The sequence below is a fragment of the Vollenhovia emeryi genome, unplaced genomic scaffold (assembly GCF_000949405.1).
Source record: "Vollenhovia emeryi isolate VEMERY1.0 unplaced genomic scaffold, V.emery_V1.0 DF939165.1, whole genome shotgun sequence".
Lineage (NCBI taxonomy): Eukaryota > Metazoa > Arthropoda > Insecta > Hymenoptera > Formicidae > Vollenhovia > Vollenhovia emeryi.
Genome location: NW_011967201.1, coordinates 1,262,473 through 1,283,257, shown reverse-complemented (window position 1 = coordinate 1,283,257; position 20,785 = coordinate 1,262,473). Strand labels below are relative to the sequence as shown.

General features: G+C 44.7%; 2 protein-coding genes across 6 annotated transcripts in view; one reads left to right on the top strand and one right to left on the bottom strand.

Moving 5' to 3' along the window:
- Positions 1–7,440: 7,440 nt before the first annotated feature.
- LOC105564426 (tafazzin homolog) lies at positions 7,441–15,910 on the top strand. Of its 2 annotated transcripts, XM_012016778.1 has the most exons (5): positions 7,441–7,728; positions 10,733–10,861; positions 12,997–13,240; positions 13,632–13,886; positions 14,002–15,910. In XM_012016778.1, the coding sequence occupies exons 1-5, from the start codon at positions 7,614–7,616 to the stop codon at positions 14,039–14,041; spliced, it is 783 nt and encodes a 260-aa protein (XP_011872168.1). In that variant the 5' UTR covers positions 7,441–7,613; the 3' UTR covers positions 14,042–15,910. The 2 variants fall into 2 exon arrangements, with proteins under 2 accessions (XP_011872168.1, XP_011872169.1); XM_012016779.1 differs by lacking the exon at positions 10,733–10,861.
- LOC105564427 (PX domain-containing protein kinase-like protein) overlaps positions 15,328–20,785 on the bottom strand; it is a 7,372-nt gene continuing 1,914 nt past the window's right edge. For 2 of the 4 annotated variants that reach the window (XM_012016782.1, XM_012016783.1), the window contains exons 2-8: positions 20,493–20,634; positions 20,260–20,356; positions 19,356–19,780; positions 19,095–19,271; positions 18,544–18,954; positions 18,283–18,439; positions 15,328–17,820 (exon numbers count right to left, since the gene is read on the bottom strand). In XM_012016782.1, the coding sequence (XP_011872172.1) occupies positions 17,615–17,820; positions 18,283–18,439; positions 18,544–18,954; positions 19,095–19,271; positions 19,356–19,780; positions 20,260–20,356; positions 20,493–20,567 (1,548 nt within the window). In that variant the 5' untranslated portion in view covers positions 20,568–20,634 and the 3' untranslated portion in view covers positions 15,328–17,614. Of the gene's footprint in view, positions 17,821–18,159; positions 18,205–18,282; positions 18,440–18,543; positions 18,955–19,094; positions 19,272–19,355; positions 19,781–20,259; positions 20,357–20,445; positions 20,635–20,785 lie in introns of all 4 variants that reach the window. The other 2 variants (XM_012016781.1, XM_012016780.1) reach the window with 2 other exon arrangements.

The following is a 20,785-nucleotide window of genomic DNA, read 5'->3' as shown; positions in this document are numbered from 1 at the left end:
TGCTGGTCTATGTAGGTGTATAGATCAGCTAAGTAGGTGTTTAGTCTAAATTATCCTTAAAAGTGTGAAAATAGTACCAAAATTTCGACTCGGGTTAACTCCTACTTAAAAGGACCTACTTTAATGCTTATTGGCAAAAGTGGAAATTTCCGACACTCTCGAGTTTTAAAATAGGAGTAAATTTTGTACTTGCAGTTCGACCTCTTTTACCGTCTTAGGTCCTGCCGTATAATAGAATTAAAGGTTCAACATAGGGCCAAAATTTCGATTCGGGAAAGTAAATTTTTAGAATTAAAGATTCAAGGGAGGAGTAAAAAATATAATGTCATCAAAGTAAGTTATTGCTGGTCTATGTAGGTGTATAGATCAGCTAAGTAGGTGTTTAGTCTAAATTATCCTTAAAAGTGTGAAAATAGTACCAAAATTTCGACTCGGATTAGTTTCTACTTAAAAGGACCTACTTTAATGCTTATTGGCAAAAGTGGAAATTTCCGACACTCTCAGTTTTAAAATAGGAGTAAATTTTGTACTTGCAGTTCGACCTCTTTTACTGTCTTAGGTCCTACTGTATAATAGAATTAAAGGTCCAACATAGGGCCAACATTTCGACTCGGCTTAAAGTAAATTTAGATATCTGCTGTACGTAGCAAACAATCTCAATTTAATTTAGGAGTTACGGTTCATTCGTCTTTCAAGATAGTAATATGCCTATTCTAACAATAAGGGAATCAACTTTCGCGAACGTCTTTGCGTTGGACTTTCTCAACGACTCGAAGAATGACGAGTTTTATTACGTTTCGCGTTGTTTGTATCCGCAGTAAACGGTGGCACTCGATGGGAGATAATGTCTCCAGAGAAATACCAGAAACTGAAATAGAGCCAGAGAAACTAACAAAATTAGGAAAGCAAGAGTTTGTCGCGTTGAAAGATTAAGAGATGCAATCCTATGCGGTAGGCTAATATTACATTTGCCGGACGACAAAGTTTTCAAGTGTGTCGATCGGCTACAGATTAGAAACGTTATCGAGTATCTAAAAGTTTTCTAGCTTAAAGTATTCCTACGCGGAGAGAATTTCCTCTTAAAATTTAGCCTGAAAATCGTGCAATCGTGGGACAACATGGCATTTCGAAGAACTTGATGAGAGTTTTCTGAAATGTTACCAGTAAAATGTATGGCGAAATTTAAAAGAAACTCATAAAATTCTTCGAAACGCCGCGCTGTCCCGCGATTTTCAGGATTTAAGAGAAAACTCTCCCCACGTAGGGCTCGCGAGTGCAACAAGAAATTCACAATCCTTGCTAATTTCCCCGGGGTCTAAAGTCAACAGGGGAGAGTATCTGGGGCAAAAAATACGGTCGCAAAAAAATACGAGTCGTCGAGCCCGCTTCAGGTAGCCCCGCGACAAATTTTCGCTTGCGGACGAGAAATCGCGCGCCGGCAGCCGCGCGGAACAATAGAGATGTTTGTTGCGGTGCGCACTGTCAAGTTTAGGGTTAAAGACCCCTGACGGGGGCATTATTAAAATCCCCGGCGCGGCGGCGCGCCGCTACGCCCGGGATCGCCTCGCATGACTTGGCGCGGCGTCCCGTCCACCAGGAGTCGGCAAACTATGACTCGCGCGTTTTTCCCGGGCACAAAGGGACTCCGATCCGCTTCGCTCGCTCCTCGCGAGCGAATAATCCCCGTCCCAAGCCGCCGCCGCCGCTCCTCTACAAAACGCGGCACGCCGATCGCGACGCGAGATGCGTCTTATCTCCGCACGGTACCGGAGCTCCTCCGTTTCTTCCGCGACGAAAGAGGCGAGCGTACGGCGCGCGCGTTCCACCGCCGGCCGAGGCGAGGCGGGCCGAGCCGACTCGACCTGCGGAGCCGTGCGCGATATCTACGATCGAGAGCATGCGCGCGCGAGCGCGCGTCGCGGACGCCCGCGCGGCTTCGACAGCGTCATGCGAATGCGTGCGTCGTGCGTGCACGCATCCGCACGCACGGTGGAGGAAGGTCCCCTGTTGCGAGATACGCTCCTAATGCGAGACAGCGGCTTTCCGGCGAGTCTCCTCTCGTAACGATCGGGCTGTAGGCGCCGCATTCGCGCGATCCGCAGAAATCCGTTGGACGAGTTCGTTGTCACCTACCGCGCTATTCCTCCTTCGCGGTTTGTCGCTTCGCAACTTGCTAGTCGCCGCTCCGCCCGCGTTAACTTGGGACAACTTTTAACCCTCACCTGTTATCACGGTACCCGCATCGTAAGTCTGCAAATTGGTCAAGTTTTGAATGTTAGTCGAAAGTCCATCCATTTTCGTCCGAGGAACCGCCGCGAATGGCGAATCGACGAGTGTTTCCGCCACACTGTTGACGAGTCGCGCATCAAGCGTAGCGCCGGCTCCACACGCGCGATCCACCAAGATACTTTCCGTCAAACGGATTTCACCTCGGGGACAATAGATTCGCAGCGGGACCAACGAATCGCCTACCGATTAGCGGAGGCCCCGCTATCTCATATTAGGAGCGCGACACAATAAAGCGACCAATACACATAGTATGTAGGCGCGTACGTACCTGTTGCTGCTTTCCCTGTGCAGCGCGACGCCAATGGTGGTGGCGTCGGAACGAGATCACCGGCGGGACGGCGGTCCGGGTGCCGCCGCGACGACGCGCTCGCTGCTCCCGGTGGCGTCGTCGACGTCGTGGCGCGAGGACGAAGGGCTCGCTCCCGCACCGGCGATTCCGAGTACGCGCGAGGTCCGCGATTCGAGTCTCACGGCCGACGAGTCCCGCATCGCCGGCAATCGGCGCGCGCGCACCTGATGCACCTGACGCGGCGACAACACCGCGGCGATCCGTCGTCGGCCCGCGGTATTCACCGCGCGGCGGACGAGCGACGCGGCGGGCGTCCTCGCGGCATCGTCACGACGTAACGCGACCCGCGCTTCCGATCCTTCGCTCGTTCTCTCTCGTAACTGCCGAATCCAGCGTAAACTTGGCCAACTCGCGCCGCCGGCGGCCAACTTCAGCGCGACGCGCGTCGCGCGTCGCGGACAACTTCACTGCGCTCGCCGGCCGCGACCGATCGACGGCTCTCGCCCGAGCGCGAGACCCCGAAAGAAAACCCGAGGCCGGGGGCCGTTCGCGGCGAGCACGCGCGAACGCCGCCGGGTCACATCGCGCGAACTGTCATGCACAAACTCCGGAAACCGGATCGGCCGCGCGCGAATAATCAACGGCAACTCGCCGGCGAGGGGCGTCGGGGCCCGTCGGGGTGTACGCGCGCACCGGTCCGGCCGCGCGAAAGCGTTCCGCCGACTCGCCGCCGAGGGGTTGGGTCGTACCTTCTCGCGTCGGCACGGCGCGGCAGCCCAGCAGCACGGAGAGTCGCGAGACTCGGATCGAACTGGCCGCCGAGATGAGGCCCAACTCTCGCCCCACTCCGCGCCTCGACTGGTCGTCGCTTCTGCGATCCCTCCCCTCCTTCCCCCCTCCTGCCGCGCCGCGGATGCCACTGGACGTTCTCCTTACCTTCTGCGCCCCCCCCCCGCTGCCCCGCAGTCGCCCCGCGCGCCCGGGTCCCGACTCAACGCTCTCGCATCATTGTGTACCTCCTGTTCGCCGTCGCGCCTGCTCTCTCTCTCTCTCTCTCTCTTTCTCTCTTTGAGAAGCCTCTTCCCTTCTGCTTCTTCTTCTTCTTCTTCTTCGTCTTCTGCTTCTTCTTCCTCCCGACGTTTCTCCTTACACGCGCGCAACAGATTTTCACCCGTGATCGTAAATGAACGTGCGATCGACGACGGCCGCTTTGCGAGTCGACGGCTCGCGTGTCGATTGTACTCGCGGTTAGGCTGCCGGTGCGCGCGCGTTTCGCGGAAAGTTATCAGGGAGGGCCGACGAGAGGACCGATCGTGCCCTCCCATCGGGGGCCCCGGGATCCTCGCCGGTTTTAACTCGCTTCCCCCGTCGATCGATTCCCCTTTGTCTCGTTAGACATCGACAGCCACATGTCGCGGTGTGTCGTAGCCGCGGAGCGCGTGTCCGCGGATGAAAGATACGATCGATCCGTGGACCGTGAAGTTTGGCGACAACCAGGGTTGGGCAAGTTACTTTATAAAAGTGTCTAGTTACAGTTACAGTTTTTTTTTCACTAAAAATGTAACTAGTCACAGTTACAAGTTATTCTGGAAAGTAACGCGTTACAGTTACAGTTATTTTAAAGGTAACGAATCGTCACTTTGCAGTTACGTTCTCGCAATGAGAATAAAAATATTAAATCTGCATTTAAATTGTAAAGCGTTAATGAAGGCGCTTATGCGCAAATGCAAGGCCCAGTGCAATTTGTAGAGGTTTAAAATATCTATAAAGTAACTATTAATGTAACTGTTAAATTACTTACTAGTTGCCGACAAAATGAAACTGAGTTAAGTTACAGTTACAGAAGGAGAGAAACTAACAAAGTTGGGCTAGAGTTACTAAAAGAAGAGTAACTGTAAGGCTGGATTCAGACTGAACGCGACGAGCGATATCCAATGGGCGTACAGTCTTTATAGGAAAACTATACGCTTTCCCATGTACCCTGTACGCCCATTGGATAATCGCTCATCGCGTTCAGTCTGAATCCAGCTTTACTTCGTTACAAATAACGAGTTACTTCCCAAGCCTGGCGATAACGCGTCGCTTCGTAAAGTCTTGTGTCCACAATAAGCGATTTTTGGCGATTGTTTGGTATACATGTACGCGGAAAAAATGCTGTTGAATTAAAAAATCAAGTTGCTTCACCACAAACATAAATAATTCACTCAATTGTATTTGCTATGGATCTTAATTTTGAGCATTGAAACTAAATATCCAGATTATTAAGACAACTATCCGACGTTTTTTACTCATTGATACTGACGTTGCTTCAACCATTTTATCCCAATTACACTGATCCCGTCGATACATCTCCGTGCACCAAAGTGTACCAGAGTGTACACTCGGCGTCACGAATGCCTTTACGCCTGAAAATAGCTGTTGAGTTCAATGTATTTTGATAGAAAAATTCATTTTATTAAAATAAAGTTTCCTATAGGATATCTTTAGCGTCTTTCTTCGGGTGTAAAGGCATTCGTGACGCTGAGTGTACACTCTGGTACACTTTGGTGTAGGTACCAAACAGTCGCCAAAATCTTTTCTGTGGGTGCGGAATTATTCGTAAATAGATATTATTATTTCTGTTAATTGCATAAATACATATATTAATATCTATTTATTAATATTAACGACGAATTACTACATTTATTCATTTAAAAATATAATCATCTATTATTGATATTAATAATAAATTGATACACATATTTGTTAAAAAGTAATAAATATAATAAAGGAAAACCGATGAAAAAGTATGTCAGCTGTTTTATAAGATCGACATTTTCGTCAATGGTTAGATATTGTCTGAAACACAAACTACCCTGTCACTGCAGTGAAGCGGCGTTGAGCGCGGTTAGTACCTAAATGGGTGACCGTTTGGGAACACCGTGTACTGTTGGCCATTTCTTTTTAATTCACTCATTCCACGTAATCTTCAAGTTACTCGACGATCAATCACACATTGCATACACAAATTCTCATCCGATGCAGAATTATAAAAATCATTGATTTACAAATACGCGTCTTATCAATAATTAAATATTATAATAACGTTGACTTCTGCGCCGTTAAGTGTATTGTGCTCTCAAAACATCTTTTACTCTATTAAGGACCGGTTTTCTCAACCTCTTGTTAAGATAATAACTAATAGTTAAAGCATATGTCTATCGTAAAAAAAAAATGTTGCAACCATTCTGCTCATCGCTGTACACGTCCGTCCTTTTCAGACCCCGCGTCTCCGATCTTCGCACGTTTCTCTCGCACTTCCGACGCCCGTAATGCAACAGATAATACACACGCCATCGCCGTACATTATCGCACGATTCTATTCGCCCGGAAGGAGGCTCGTGATTTTTTCACACGAGAATTTTCGGGAGAGGGAGCTCCACTACGCTTCTCTTCTCTATCCTCGAGACCCCTCGCGCGTTTCTACGCTCGAGTCGCGCTTTTTCCCCTCGTCCGACGCCCCCGCCCCCTTAACAGCGCCCTTCTCGTTTACTCGGTTCGTAGTTCTCGGTATCCGCCTCTCTTCTTCCTTCCTGCCACGCGTTTCTCGTGCGCGTCTTTTTTCCCACGCTTAATATTCCGCGCGCTCGCCGTGCCCTCCGCTCTTGTTCGTTTTCCACTTTCTGACCGCTCGGGCTCTCGTCCGCGTGCGTGCCCGGACGCCTCGTTACGCGGCGCGATCCGATCGTCCGACCGCGGCGTAATTAAGCCGCGAAAAAGATACGTCAAATGAAAGGGAGGTAATAGGGCCGGCGGTGTCGATTTAATTAAACTGTCCAAGTTATGTTCTAGTCCTGCAACACTAGCGTCGCCGGCGCGGCGATAGCCGGCGCGGTTCATGAATACCGCGGGTTCCGCCATCGCTGAAGTTATTTTCCGCGTCGCGAGAATTGCGCCGCCGTTCGCCGACATGTAGATGCGCGAACCATTTGAATACGAATTGTTATCGGCCGACATTTCGCTCTGTTCGAATTTTAATTTCTGCTATTCGAATCTAATTTTCGCATCAAATCGAATTAATAGAGTAGTTTGCTATTATGCGATAAGCCCCTAATACGAGAGAGCAGGGTTTTTGCTAAATTAATAGGCATCATATTCGTTTCATCGTGAGTTCATTGCCCTTGGAGTGAAGTCTGCTCGGGTGGCAAGTTCGTCGTTAGATCGTGCAATCGTTGTGAATAAAGGCTCGTAGTTAAATTTTGATGTTGAAAATCTGCTATCTCATATTAGAAGCCTATCTCATAATAGAGAATTTTCCTCTATTAATATAATTTGTGTTATGTTATTGTATATTATTATATTGGTCCAAGTTCTAGTTCCGAGAAACGCGTAGCCAATCCAACCTGCAGCTCTTATGGAATAGCTGCGAGTTAATTGGCTGCACATTTTTCGAAGCTGAAACTTGGACCGAGTTCTAGCGTCGTGGACGCAGGCCGTTAAGAATTGTTCATAATTGTTCGACTATTTCCTAGATTGCTATGGTGTTTTCTACGGGGGAAACGGACTGCGACAGGCACTCGGATATTTCTCTTCCGCGTAAAAGCCGACCGGGACTCGGCGCGCTGCGAAATAATGGCGAGCGCGGCGAGCGGTCAAAACTCGCGCGAGTCCAATCGCTTTAACGACCCGATAAAAGTGCGCGCGTAATCGCAGGCGAGCGCCGACAGGTGACGAGGCGGCCTAAATATTCTAAATTTAACGCGGCGCCACGCGCAGTTGGGAAGCGAGCCTAAATGCGATTTTCGCGGTTCAGGTGCAGGGAGCCGGTGCAGCTCGTGCGCGCTCGGCCGCCGCCGGCGCCGCTCGGGCGCGCCCGCGCGGCCACGTGACTCGCGTCGCGAAACATGGCGCGCGGACTCGCCACGAAGATGGCTGCCGCGCGTTACGAAAGACCGGACGATATAACGCGGGGAAGCCGTTTCCCGAACGTTCAGACATCCGCCGCGCCGCCGTCCGCTCTCCTCAGTCGCCGGGCACGGTGGTGGCCGCCGGCGCGATGGTATACGACATCAAGTGGCTCATACCGCAACTACGGAACCCGTCCCGGCTGTGGAACATCGCGAGCAGCATAACCTTCGCGGCGGTGGGCATTTTTTCCAAGATCATCATAGGTAAGAGCACGCCGTTCCGCGTGCCGGTCCACGCGCGGGATCCCCGTCGGCGCCGGCGGTCCCCGCGAGCGCGGACTCGCTCGCGCGCGAGATACGGCGCCGCCGAGCGAGCGGCTACCGGGCCGATCCCGGGCGAGGTGCATGCGCGCGGGCCTCCTCGTGCGCCATCGCCGTGTACGGTCGCGCGGAACGTGCACGAAGGTTAAATCGAGGTGCGCGGCGCCCGGGTTTCGTCGCGATTCACATGGACGACGATCGCCGCCGTCGTCGCCGTTGCCGTCGCCGTCGCCGTCGCCGTCGCCGTCGTCGTCGTCGTCGTCGTCGTACGGAAAAGTCGAAACTGCACGGGGTACGGTCGCGGATTCCCGAAGGCTGCGCTCCAACGTCGTTACGGGAGAAAGAGAGTTAAATCGCTCAAGGATAATTGACGTATTTCCATTCGCGCGCGGCTTCCCTTTCGAAGCTGATGATTGCCATCGACGGAATTTATATAACAGGATGCCCCATTTTTAGCGCGGCAGATATTACACACTTGTCCGCGCAGAATGAAATAACGTACTTAATTAATTGTATCGGCAGACGTGTATCTCTAATATTCGTACAATATTACAGGTAGTTGTCCCGCGGCTAAAAATACTCAATTAGCACTACTTAGCGCTGAAAGCGTATCTACACTGAAAAAAATTTCTGGTTGAATATGGACGAATCAGATAATTCCTTTAGGATTTACCAGAATTCCTGTAATCCTACATATTCAACCAGAAATTTTTTTCAGTGTACATATTTTTGTTGATTATGCGCCGAAGGAAGCTAAAACGACGCTCTCAGGGCTAAGTGGCACTGATAACGAGCACCCGGACGTACCCTAAATAACGTGGAAACGTTTTTCGTCAATGTAACGAGGATTGTTCGCTACAATTGCAGCCTTATTAAAAGTCCTCCGTCATAGTATTTAAACGGACAGTGACGCAATTTAGAAGGACACTTGTGGAGTTAGCCGTCTTATCAAACGTTAAAAACAAAAAAAATTACACGTTGAAGCCCCCGTCCATTCTCCGGTTTTTTCCCCCCTTACAATTGTAAAAGAAGCCGCGTTTACACAAAGCACTGTACGTCCGCGGAATATACGCGTTCAACAATCACGCGAGTTGCGATATGAGATGATGAAAATAAACGTAATCTGTCAATATCATTTTTACTGAGAAGAGGGAGAGAGAGCGAGAGAAAGAGAGAGGTCAAAGCCGTTGTATCGTCATCAATCATTATGGTTAATTACAGTGGCTATTGCTTGCTGAATGGACCGTATCTCGTGCAACGTTCTCGACGACGGGCGCTACGCGGAACGTCGTAAACAAGCACGGTTTTCAAAATAAGGCATTCCCCGCGCCTGAAATAATCTTGGAATTAACATACGGAACGTGTATGACATGTAATCCATCATGTGACGTGACAGCACGGTGATTTTTGCAAGTTCTAGCTGCCAGGAAACGATACCCTTTTTCTCCCCGCGAATTCTAATGTGCTAATTAAAACGTTTATGACGGATCGACATAGGTTCGTAAGATCGTCAAATTTGCATCCGGAGCTGTTGAATAATCGAGTGGAGTCGCTTACAACTGGACAATGGGCGCGCACTCGCAGAATGAGATTCGGAGAAAAAAACGTGCATTCTATTGTGCGCGTATATCTCGACTTAAAATAAAACTCGAGGCGCACAATTTTTAACTGTATACTATATGTATATTTTATCATATATTTTGATCAAGTGGCAATACAGTAAATTAATTTCGTAAGAACAAACAGCGGCGCGGTGAAAATGAATTTGAAATAATTTTGTAGAGACTTCGAGTTACGCGCCGAGCTCGTTTCCGCAATCTTTTTCCTCGTCGTCAGCGCAGATTAACGTTCCTTTTGTTTTTTTTTTCCCATGACGTTTCCGCGCACAATACATCATTCATTTCCGACATCGACATTTGTGCATGACATTCATTTTTTATTCGCATTTACACGTAGAGCAAAGTCCCCTATTATGAGACAGGCTCCTAATACGAGATAGCGGAGTTTCTGCTACAATTAACAGGCATCATCTGTTGGGTCCACCGTGAATTTATTGCCCCCGGGGTGAAATCTGTTTATTATAGTAGTAAATTGATTGTTAGATCGTGTAGTCGTTGCGAAAAAAAGATTAAGCACTGAACTGGACGTTGAAAACCTGCCGTCTCATAATAGATGACTTTTTTTCTGCATTCATTTTAATAAACTCATCGGTTCACACGGAAATTGTATAAATGTGGGCACTTTTTGTGCCCGAGTCCGATATTTCTGCCGCTGTCCGCATTACTGATCAGAAGTAATTCGACAGACGCTATGGTAATTTATTCATTTGCGCAATAAGCGTGCCAATTTGCATACGTGGCAAATCTAAAGGTTACCCGTATACTTTCTGACTTGCAACAACGGCCTTTAGTGATGCAGTCATGGCAATTTAATACGTAATTTAATCACACGCTGACCGCAGCGCCGATCGTTTTGTCGCACGTTTTTTCAAAGGATAAAGTCTCATGTTCTTTTTATTCCTAGGCAAAGCATTAACCGTCGTTAAGTTCAATCGCAGCGAAGCATTAGCCGTCATTAATTCTCTCGCTCTCTGTTCTACTACCTCAGCTGTTTATGTAATTTAAAACGATCGTAAACGAAGCGGATAATTACGGATAACGCCGAGATAACGGCGTAAGGCAAGTGGCAAACGGAAATCGTAGTATTTTCACAAGGGAGGGTATCCCGATCCGTGCGAGGGTCTAATTTCCTGAGTCTGCCAAATCGACAGGGGAAACGCGGCGCCGATTAAGCCCCGATGATTTTTTTTTTTTTCGCGCCGCGCGGTCCAGGATCGGAGAGGCGAAGCACCCCCCGCTCTTCCCGCGGGAAACCCCCGGGACTGCCGCCGCGACCGAATTAATCCCGGCGCGCTCTAATCTAACCAAGAATCTCTTCTGCATTTAAGAATGGCTGAACAAAACGACGGTGTACAACAAGCACATTATCGTGCGCGCCTTAGACCTCCGGCCGAAAAACGTTCCGCTCATTACCGTGTCGAATCATCACAGTTGCTTCGACGATCCGGGTATATGGGGTAAGAGACTCTGTTTTTTTTTCTCCCCCACCCCGCCACGTCGTTTGTTAAATGCCTCTCGGCATTGCGCATATAATAACGTATCATCAGTTCCTCCCTTCCTCACCCCCTTTCCCTCCCGTGCGCTCGGCCTCGCGCGGGCCCCCAAGAGCCGCGCGCAACGCGGCGGCTCTTGATTTATCGTCTCGAGAAATTGAGAAAAATAAAATGCGCGCGAATCGTCCGGGGTGCGAAGTGCCCGGCCGTTCGCCGCCTGACAAAACGGCAAAACGCCCCGAAGGCACTCTTTACGCTCGCCGGGCCGCGCGAGGCAGTTAGAGCCGCGGACGCAATGAAACGTTAAGGACAGAACACAATGCCGCGTCGCTTTGATGCGAGGGAGGGAGGGGGGGGGGGGCGGAAAGCGCACCCGGTTGTCGGACAAAGAGGGATTAGATAAATCCGATCGTCTCTCAACCGAGAAGAAGCGTCATTTTTTAACCCTTTCTCTACCGCGTTGTTTTACGTCGTTTTTGGCCCATGTTTTTTTTTTCAGCAATGGAATGCGCGCTGAATCATTTGGTCTATTTCAACTTTTTTTTTTATTTTTGGTAACTTTTCAACACGGCGATGTGACGCCAACGGGCGTTTCTTCAGGTTTTAATTAGGCGATTCTTGGCGACTGTTTGGTACGTGTACCAGAGTGTACGCTCGGCGTCGTGAATGCTTTTACACCTGAAAATACACCGTTAAGTTCAATATAACATACACAAAAATTTTCAATAATTGGAGCACTATTGCAACTTTTGTTTGAAACGTTTTTCCGTATCTTTCAAACTATTGGAGATATTTGCGTGGATTATTTTAAATGAGACACCCTGTATATTTCAATCGAGATTATTTTATGATCGTGATACATTGAGATCATCAAACAATACCCATTGAGATATACTGCGCCGTGATTCCTGCGCCCAGCTCGTACGCGTTCATTTCAGTTTAGTTTTTATTGGAGCCTTCGCTAGTCATCTATATATTATTAATTTTAACCCTTTCATTTTTTGCCTTTCCGATTCCTTGGGATCCCCAAGGATGAGATTTTGGTACTATTTTGACACTTTTAAGGATAATTTACACCCACTTAGCTGATCTATACACCTACATAGACCAGCGATAACCTACTTCGATGACATTATATTTTTTACTCCCCCCTTGAATCTTTAATTCTAAAAATTTACTTTAGCTCCTACTTAAAAGGACCTACTTTCATGCTAGATTGGCAAAAGTAGAAATATCCGACACTATCAGTTTTAAAGCAGGAGTTAAAGGTTCAACATAGAATTAAAGGTCAAAATTTCGACTCGGGATTGCTTTCTTCTTTAATAGAGGAAAGTCCCCCGATTATCGGATAGGCTTGTAATATGAGATAGCAGGCTTTCAACGTCCAAATTCAATAACAAATCTCTTTTCGCAACACAATCTAGCAATGCATTTTTTATTAAACAGATTTCGCTCCAAGAGCAATAAATTCACGGTGGAACCAACAGATGATGCCTATTAATGTTGTAGGAACCTCGCGCTATCTCTAATTAGGAGCCTATCTCGTAATAGGGGACTTCCCTATATTGGTTAAAATTAAATTACGATAGCTAGAGCGCGACAAATTAGCTTCTTTCTTAATTACTCGAGTAACAGTGTTGAATTTCCCTTTCGAGATATGGAGCACCGTTAACCGGCGATAAGTAGCGACGACAAAACGATTAGCTTACGATAACTGATCCATCGTGAGCGGAGGACAATGGCGATAAGCGTCCGTTAGTTGACAGCGTGATACAATAATAAACGTGAACGATACTCCGTATCATTCGTCTATTGACCCGTTTATCGCGCAATCTCGCGTTTTCATCCTCCGTATTTCTGTTCTTGGTTCCATTGCGTCCCTGGCGTTTAATTGCGTGCCGATAATTGAGAGCGACTCTTTTTTTTTGTTCAAACTTTTTCCTTCCTTTTTTTTCTTTTAAGACAAATGATGAGCTAGTCTCGACACCCTTCACGTGCGCCTTGTCCCTTTTTTGAGACGTATTTTTCTTTCTCAGAACGACGCCGATATGCGATCGAATGAAAGAATTAAAGAAAGAAAAATCTCTGAACTCATTTAGCGACCCTGGACGTCCGGCACGGGTTTAATCGACGTAAGATACGATGGTCGCTCGCCGCGCAGGACATTTGTTTCACGAATGTCTGGCATTCCTACTTTTTCATGCTCGGCAAGTGCATACCCATCGTCCGCGGCGACGGCGTGTATCAGGCAGCCATGGACTTCTGCATCGAAAGGCTGGCCCTTGGCGAGTGGGTGCACGTCTTCCCCGAGGGAAAAGTCAATATGCTTAAGGAAGACATGAGGTTCGTACTCGAGTTACTTTCGTAAATTCTCCGCAAATAAGACCGGATAACGCGATCTGCGTCGCCTAGAATTCACTTCGCCGCCGTGTATGCTCTGTTGTACGGTTAAATATGCAGAGACCTTTGTGATTTGCAATTTATCCTTTTAAATCGAAGGTAAAAATTGATTCGATGAGAGTTGGACAAATTTCTCTGTGGCAACGGATCGTTATATTAAATATTGTCTGATTTCTGAGAGAGAGAGACACACATCTCGAAGAGATCGCACAAGATCGCCTTTTAATACTGATACGCGAAAAAAACTGGCGTAGTGGCTAGAGATGAGCATGTTGCAGAAGCCACGTTAAATAATAAAACGCAGCGAGAATATACAATCGATGATGTTGTTTAGGTTGAAGTGGGGCGTGGGTAGATTAATATTAGAATCGCCCGTCACGCCTATTGTAATTCCTATCTGTCATCTCGGTATGGATGAAGTACTTCCCAACGAGCCGCCGTATATGTTTAAAATGGGAAAGAGAGTTACCATGAATTACGGCGAGCCCATAGACTTTAGCGGATTGCTGGCCGAATTGCGGGAGTCGCAGGCGAGCGAGACGGAGGCGCGAAAAGCGATAACCGATCACATTCAGCAAGAGCTTTCAAGGTAGCGCCCCGTAATTAAATCACCCTAAAACGTTAACGAGCGTCTGTTGAATAATGCTTTTTGAAGGAACAATGCCAAGCGAAAAGCGACAAAAGAAATATTTCAAAATTTTCAGATTGAAAGCAGCAACGGAAAAGCTTCACTCTAAGTTATGACGAAGATGATGCCTATTCCTTCGTCTCCCTCCGTCTAGCCTTAATTTGCCAAATATATAAAGAGAAATTGATAACGTCACAAAAGTGAGATTTGTATGTAACGTAATCCCGTGAGAAATTTGTATATGTAAACGTAAATCTTGTGCGACATCAGTTTCCTTTTTAATGCGTACATTCGTATTGTAATAGTATTTTTGACAATATTGAGTATCGTAATGTAAGCATCAATTGTGTAAGAAGTCATTTTGCGAAACTGACGTTTCCATCGTTTTTTTTAATAATTATTCCACGTAACTCTCCGAGAAATCGCTTGATACTCTCACCATAATGTATCCTACATATTTTTTAATATGAAATTAAAATGTTTATTTCACGATATTAATTTTTTTTTTACTAATTTCAAGGACAGACTGTATCGATGAACTCCGTTCCCGGTTGGTTTCATTATAGAGATTTAATTTTTAAATGATAAATAGTGACTAATAGCGGATTATTTTTAATTATAAATAATTATAATTATAAACAATTTTTTATAAGCAAAGAACTGATTGCATTCATCAGAGATTTGTAAGAAGATAAGGTGCACAAGCTTTCGATACATTTTGCTGATTTCCTTCTCGGAGAGTTACATATTTCTTGGATAACGTCTATTGTACACATATACCGCCTTGTATAATAATTTATAAATATCTGTATACAGAATGTCCCACTTCTCGCGCGCAAAAGTAGGATTTCTTGTATATTATATATGTACATAGTACGACTAATTATAACGCTATCATTATGATTTTACGATGATTGTCAATAAAAGTTTTGATAGTACAAGCGGAGACTACGTAATGCAACTAAGGTTTAATAACGTAACGTATAAAATGAGAAAAATCGTGCCAGTACCTCATCCATTATTTTATTTTTCGGAGATCTAAGGTGTCACTATTAGCGCAAGTATAGCGCACACACGGCCATTATTGATTATACGCTTCGCGCTCTCGTTAGAAGCACCGTGCCAATTAATCGATTTCTACTCGTTTTGCTAAGGGCCGCGTAATAGGCATTCGCGTTTGCAGTTAAGATAAACGAGCACCGAACAACTAATGCACAGGGCGCCTACGTGGAAGAAACCACTCGTAAGTTGTAATGTTGTAATTTTAAAATTTGCATAAAAACTCGTTTGAAAAAGCATGGATGTGGCTGCAGCATGGACGGGAAGTGCGTTTTTACTTCACTTTATAGCTGTGAAAGAAAACCAGAAGCCAATGTATTCGTTCGCCGATGATGCATGATTGTTTTTTTTTTTTTGGATATTTATTGCGATATATTTAAGTCGTTACAACAGCTGTTATTATGACAATCGCATATCTATGTACGCTCCCGTGCGTGTGCGTATATATACACAATGTCGAATACACATACTTTTATACTATACACACGGACTGCTATCAAAATTTTTGGGGCTATTCGAACGTGATAAATTTATATATGTATCATATACTTGTTGAATATATTATTAAGTATTAAAATATTTCGTCTTTCTCTATCGTCTGAAATAAAATTGTCTTGTTTGTTTTATCGTTTGACATTTTCTCTTAACAGTAAACGCAAAATTTGTTCCCTTCCCTAGATTACGTCAGGTCTCTACACGACTTCTGCATGCTATGTACACTACCTGTTTACAAATGTGTGTAAGGCAATGACTTCGAAAGGGAGTAATCTAAAGTAACGCATAAAAATCATGTCAATTACGAAGGACTCTTAAAGAGCTCGGTAGTAATCGATTCTGAACATTTCATTACTATGTGCACAACACAATTTAATACCATAAAAGAATATTTTTCTTGCCGATAAACGTTAACTTTATCGTCTTTCGGCCCAACATGTTTTTTTTCCAAAAAATATCTATATTATGAAATACGTTAATATATACTCTGGTAATGTCGCAGTATTTTTTGTTTACGAGATTTCGTTGAACGTAAAATTTCGTGAAATTACAAGAGCTTATTCCTTTATACTCTTGAGTGTATATAGACAACCTTTTGGAAGCTGATACCTATATAACAGATCGTGAAATATATGCATACATGTATATTTCCCCGCCTTATTATTTGTATGTTTTTCGGATTATTTTCATCGCCATCTGCGTCTGAAATGATCTCACGAATCATAATTTCACCAGTTGCCATATACATCTAAGACAATAATAAGTGTATTAAAACGTGTGATTATATATTACAGGTTTCGTTATAATATCCACAGACAATTGATTATACAGAACATATACTTGACTGTTGTCGACATATAGAAATAGATTACGCTATGGCCTACACAACTGCTGGTATCATATTATCTATCAATACGAAGACCGCATATCCCTTGGCACGTTTTTAATTTGTAAAACTGGACATTCCGGTCTTACGAGCGATACAAAAGCGGCGTACGATCCTTGCATTGTACAGTACGAACACGAACGAGAACTATGTATTTATATTTATATTTATATATTATGTATGTCATAAACTTTGAATAGACAGAACAGTAGATGAGTATAACGAGAGAAGATTTACTTAATATACATACATGTTATCACCCCATTGTGTATCACTGCTTTTTCTTTTAATTTTCTTTTTGTATTCAAACAAATTATATATATATATTTATATATTTATATATATGTGTGTGTATAGAAAGAGAAAAACAAGCCCTGATTAACAATAATGTAAAATCGATCGCGAAACTTGGCCCGCGTTAAACAAGATATGTTACAAAATTCTATCATTATAACTGCATAAGGGGGATATGTTGGACTAGAAGATGGAATTTCTCGAATAATTATATCGCGAATGTGTATCCTTGATTCACGGTCGAGCAGTCGTGAGAGTCAGTCAAAATAAATCTAAAAACGTTTCAAATTGCTCCCAGCATAATTACTGTACGCGTGTGTTCCGTAAATTAGATAATATACAATTATATACTCCTATTATTACGTTATACAATATCTTTTCTTTTTAAATTACATAATCTCTAGTGTATACGTGTACGGAAAGAAGACGATATGAGACGACTCGTAAAGATGGCAAAATTTCCAAAGCAATTGATATTTTGATTGGTTGTTCTGTTTAGGCTCGTTCCTGGACGGCAGATCTAATACAGACGAAGCAAGCATTGCATTATATTTCGTAAAAACGCAGAGTAGGCCAAACGGGACTAATATATCGACCATATGTGTATATATATATATAAATATCACAAATTTAATATAGTGTATTCTTAATGTAATTGTTTTAAGCTAAAATCTTGTTCACGTAGCGAGCGTCAATAAATAACATATCGAAAATTTTTTAATTCGTAAAATGCAAGTGTCGCGATCGAAAGGAAACGATATTCAGTATCATTAGGAGTACCACAAGAAGCACGATACAGCTATCATTCAGACAACCTTTGAATCCACCATGATAATCTACAGGTACATTATCTTGTCCTAATCAAGCAAGGGAAGTTCTTTGTTCGACATTGCGGTCACGCCAGATTTGAGACAAACAATCCGCGTGACCCTTCGCTTCTCTATATCTAACGTTTCTAACGATGTCCATTTGTAATCCTTCGCAGTCTAGTCTTGTCGAAATTGCAAATACTTCCGAGTAAAGCAGCACGGTCATTTGACGATTTTGATACACTATTCGACGCACCACCGGATGCTTCACGTGGCGGTGGCAACGAGGGTGGTGGTGGTGGCGGAACACCTTTGCCAGGAACTGCATTTGCGTGCGTAATTTCCACAGAACCTTTAGTAGAAAAAATTTAAGTGACAGTAGACTCTTCGTGATATGTAATATGTGCATTTTACTCTAGAAAATTGAATAAAAATAATTGTCTAATTTGTCTCTTCAAGAAAACGAGAGTGGTCGATATCTGTGACAGCTCTATATTGTGTACAACATCAAAAGATCTAAAAGTATGCATTAGATAAGCTAAGGGTATAATTACAAAAATACTTCTCACACGGAAAACCTGCAAAGCAGTGATGAGGAAAAAGTCATACAAAATGAAAATGACAATGAAAATAAAGATAATGGTAGGGATTCGTTAAAGATATTTAAGATCTGAACGCTCGAATGACCTACGTGAAAGGAATGACCTCAGTACGCGCCATCAACTTTTGTGTCCAGCTAATCAAGAGATGTAGAAACGTAAATGTCAATTAGCATCGACGACAACAGCGACGAGGAAGCATTATAATGACTTACGAAGCGACGGAGGAGTCAACGTTCCAACGCTGGTAGCCGTGGAAGTACTTGTCGGGCTGTCTGAACGCTCCGGGCTCTTACCATTTATTTGCTTCGTCCCGTTCGTACCCAGTTGCGAGGAAGAACGTTGTTCTTGCGCCAATTTCTGCTCTTTCTTCTGCAGGCAGAAGAGTACAACAATCGAAAATTGAGATTTGTATCTCGGCAAATAAGTTATTTTTCGTTCCGGGTTCCTTTTCACTTGGTTGTTTCTACACTTACCAGTTTATGCTTCCGTTTCTTCATTTCTTCTTCCGAGCTCATCATTTCTTGCACCTTGACAAGTCTCTTCTGATGTCGGGCGACTTTCTGTTCATCGCGCAGGCGTTGCTCGGCTTTGTTTACAGCCTCCTGCAGAGCCTCCTTCAAGTGATTGCTCAGTTTGAAGTACGGCTTCTCCACGGTGCCAATTGCTGACGCAGCGTGCCTCGCCGATTCGAAGAACGGATGTTCCAGCAGCCGTATCACTGTTGGCAGATCTTGTTTCAGAGCTTCCGGCGATAAGATGACCTCCAACAAATTCTTTAGATTCGCTTCGCAGTGCGGCAAATCGGAGCACGTTGCCTCCAAAAGCGGTCGTCCGAACGCCATTTCGTACAAAACATGCCCGAATGAGTACACGTCAACCTGAGTCTGTCAAGAAAAACATATCAAACTTGATAAAAGAAAAACGCCGATACACAGAGGGAATATTTCAAGTCTTTTAGGTTTAAAAACGTTCAATTATTACCACTACTTATAGAATAACGTATATCTCTTTCTCCATATATTACCGTGGCATGTAATTTGCGCCTTTGAACCACGTAAGGCCGGTAAAACGCTGGCAATCCTAGGAGCCCGTTCTCTATATCCAATAATTTAGCGCATCTCGGAGTCAAGAGAACATTGCCGGTGTGTAAGTGCCCATAAGGTAATCCCTTTTCATGAAGAAATCCTAAAGCTTCTAATATCTACAAATCGTAGTGTCAACCATTACGAAGAGTAACTTCGAAGTGTCTCGTTGCAATATGCGTTTGCGCGCAATAACCACTAACCTGATAACCGTACGTGGCAATTTCTTGTACTGTTAACGCTTTTATTTGTTTCGGATTTCCATACTTTTTTATAAATGGCTGCTTAGGCTTGGTAATGCATAAAACGTCACGCAATGTGCCAGCCGAGTAGAAATTTCTTATCGTTAGTGCCCCGTTGTCTGTGACATGCTGGTGTACTATAGGTTCGATGTAAGTGTGCCGTAGAGAGCCTAGGGTCTTGAATACCCCATGTATATCCTTGTCCTGCAGGTGCTTGTCAGGGCCGAACTCGACCCAAGCTAGCAGAAGCTCCTGCTTCGGATTCTGGCGATTTTTCACCGTATAATAATGTTTTCTCAACCGCCATCCCATGTCGGGGATGGCCTTGCCTACTTCGAAATTGGCATCGCTCCGTAATGCTAGCGACACTTGTTGCAGTGCGATTTCTAGAAAAGACAGAGGACGTTCACATTTCGCGCATTTTTGCTGTCGCGACTAATGTCTAGAGACACGCAAATTGTACAATTATTTACACAACTGAAATTAAAAAGACAGACACGGCCAACCTTTTTCGATTCACGGAGCCACACTCAAAACTTTTACACTCTCCGCGGGCCGAAACAGGCTTTAAAATGTTGACATTTTTTTGTATTCTTTTATAAGGAGAAAACAAAACCCTGTTGTTAGTGTTAAATTTAAACATTAACAAAATTAGTTTCATCTCACAATTTTTAATTGAAGAAAAAAACTGAAACTAGTTTTATAAAACATTAATGAAGTTTTTTTTCTTTTAAATATCGCGGTCCAGGTGACACCGGCCATAAGTTGGCCACGCCTGATCCAAGATATTAACTGACCAGGCTAACAAATCAGCCTGTTGAACAACATTGCATATTGCGTTTTCATAGCGAGCAGTCGGGCTTACCATGTAAGGGTGCGGTGTAATTCTCAGGGTCTAAAAACTTTTTCATGGGAAGCGAGGATGCCAGTATAGGATTCATTAGTACTATGTTTAGATAATTCTGCAAGTAAAAGGCGGATTATCTTCTACTTTCTATCGTGTCGCACGAGCGCGGCGCGTAAGAGTGAACGTCTCGTTATTAGGTTGAACCTGCAGTGCTATTTGTCGCTGAGCTATAAAGTCTGGCTCCATGTTACCGATGATCCTCTTTGGCGGTAGCGGCAGGTCGAAGCCGGACACGGATAGAGCTGCGTTGAGCTGTACGAAGTCATTGTAACGTCGGCTCACTCTCCAGGATCGTTCGGGAAGCGGACCTCTCTGTGTTTTGATTACGTATTCCTGAATGCACAAACCACAGTTCTCTCTTAGCACGTGTCTAGCGACTCGAGGCGAGGTATAAGATCACTAGGACGTTGCAATGATGCATTAGACAATTATTTTTGTTCAGTTTTCTAGAGCGAAATGTATCATTGTAACGTTGGCTCACTCT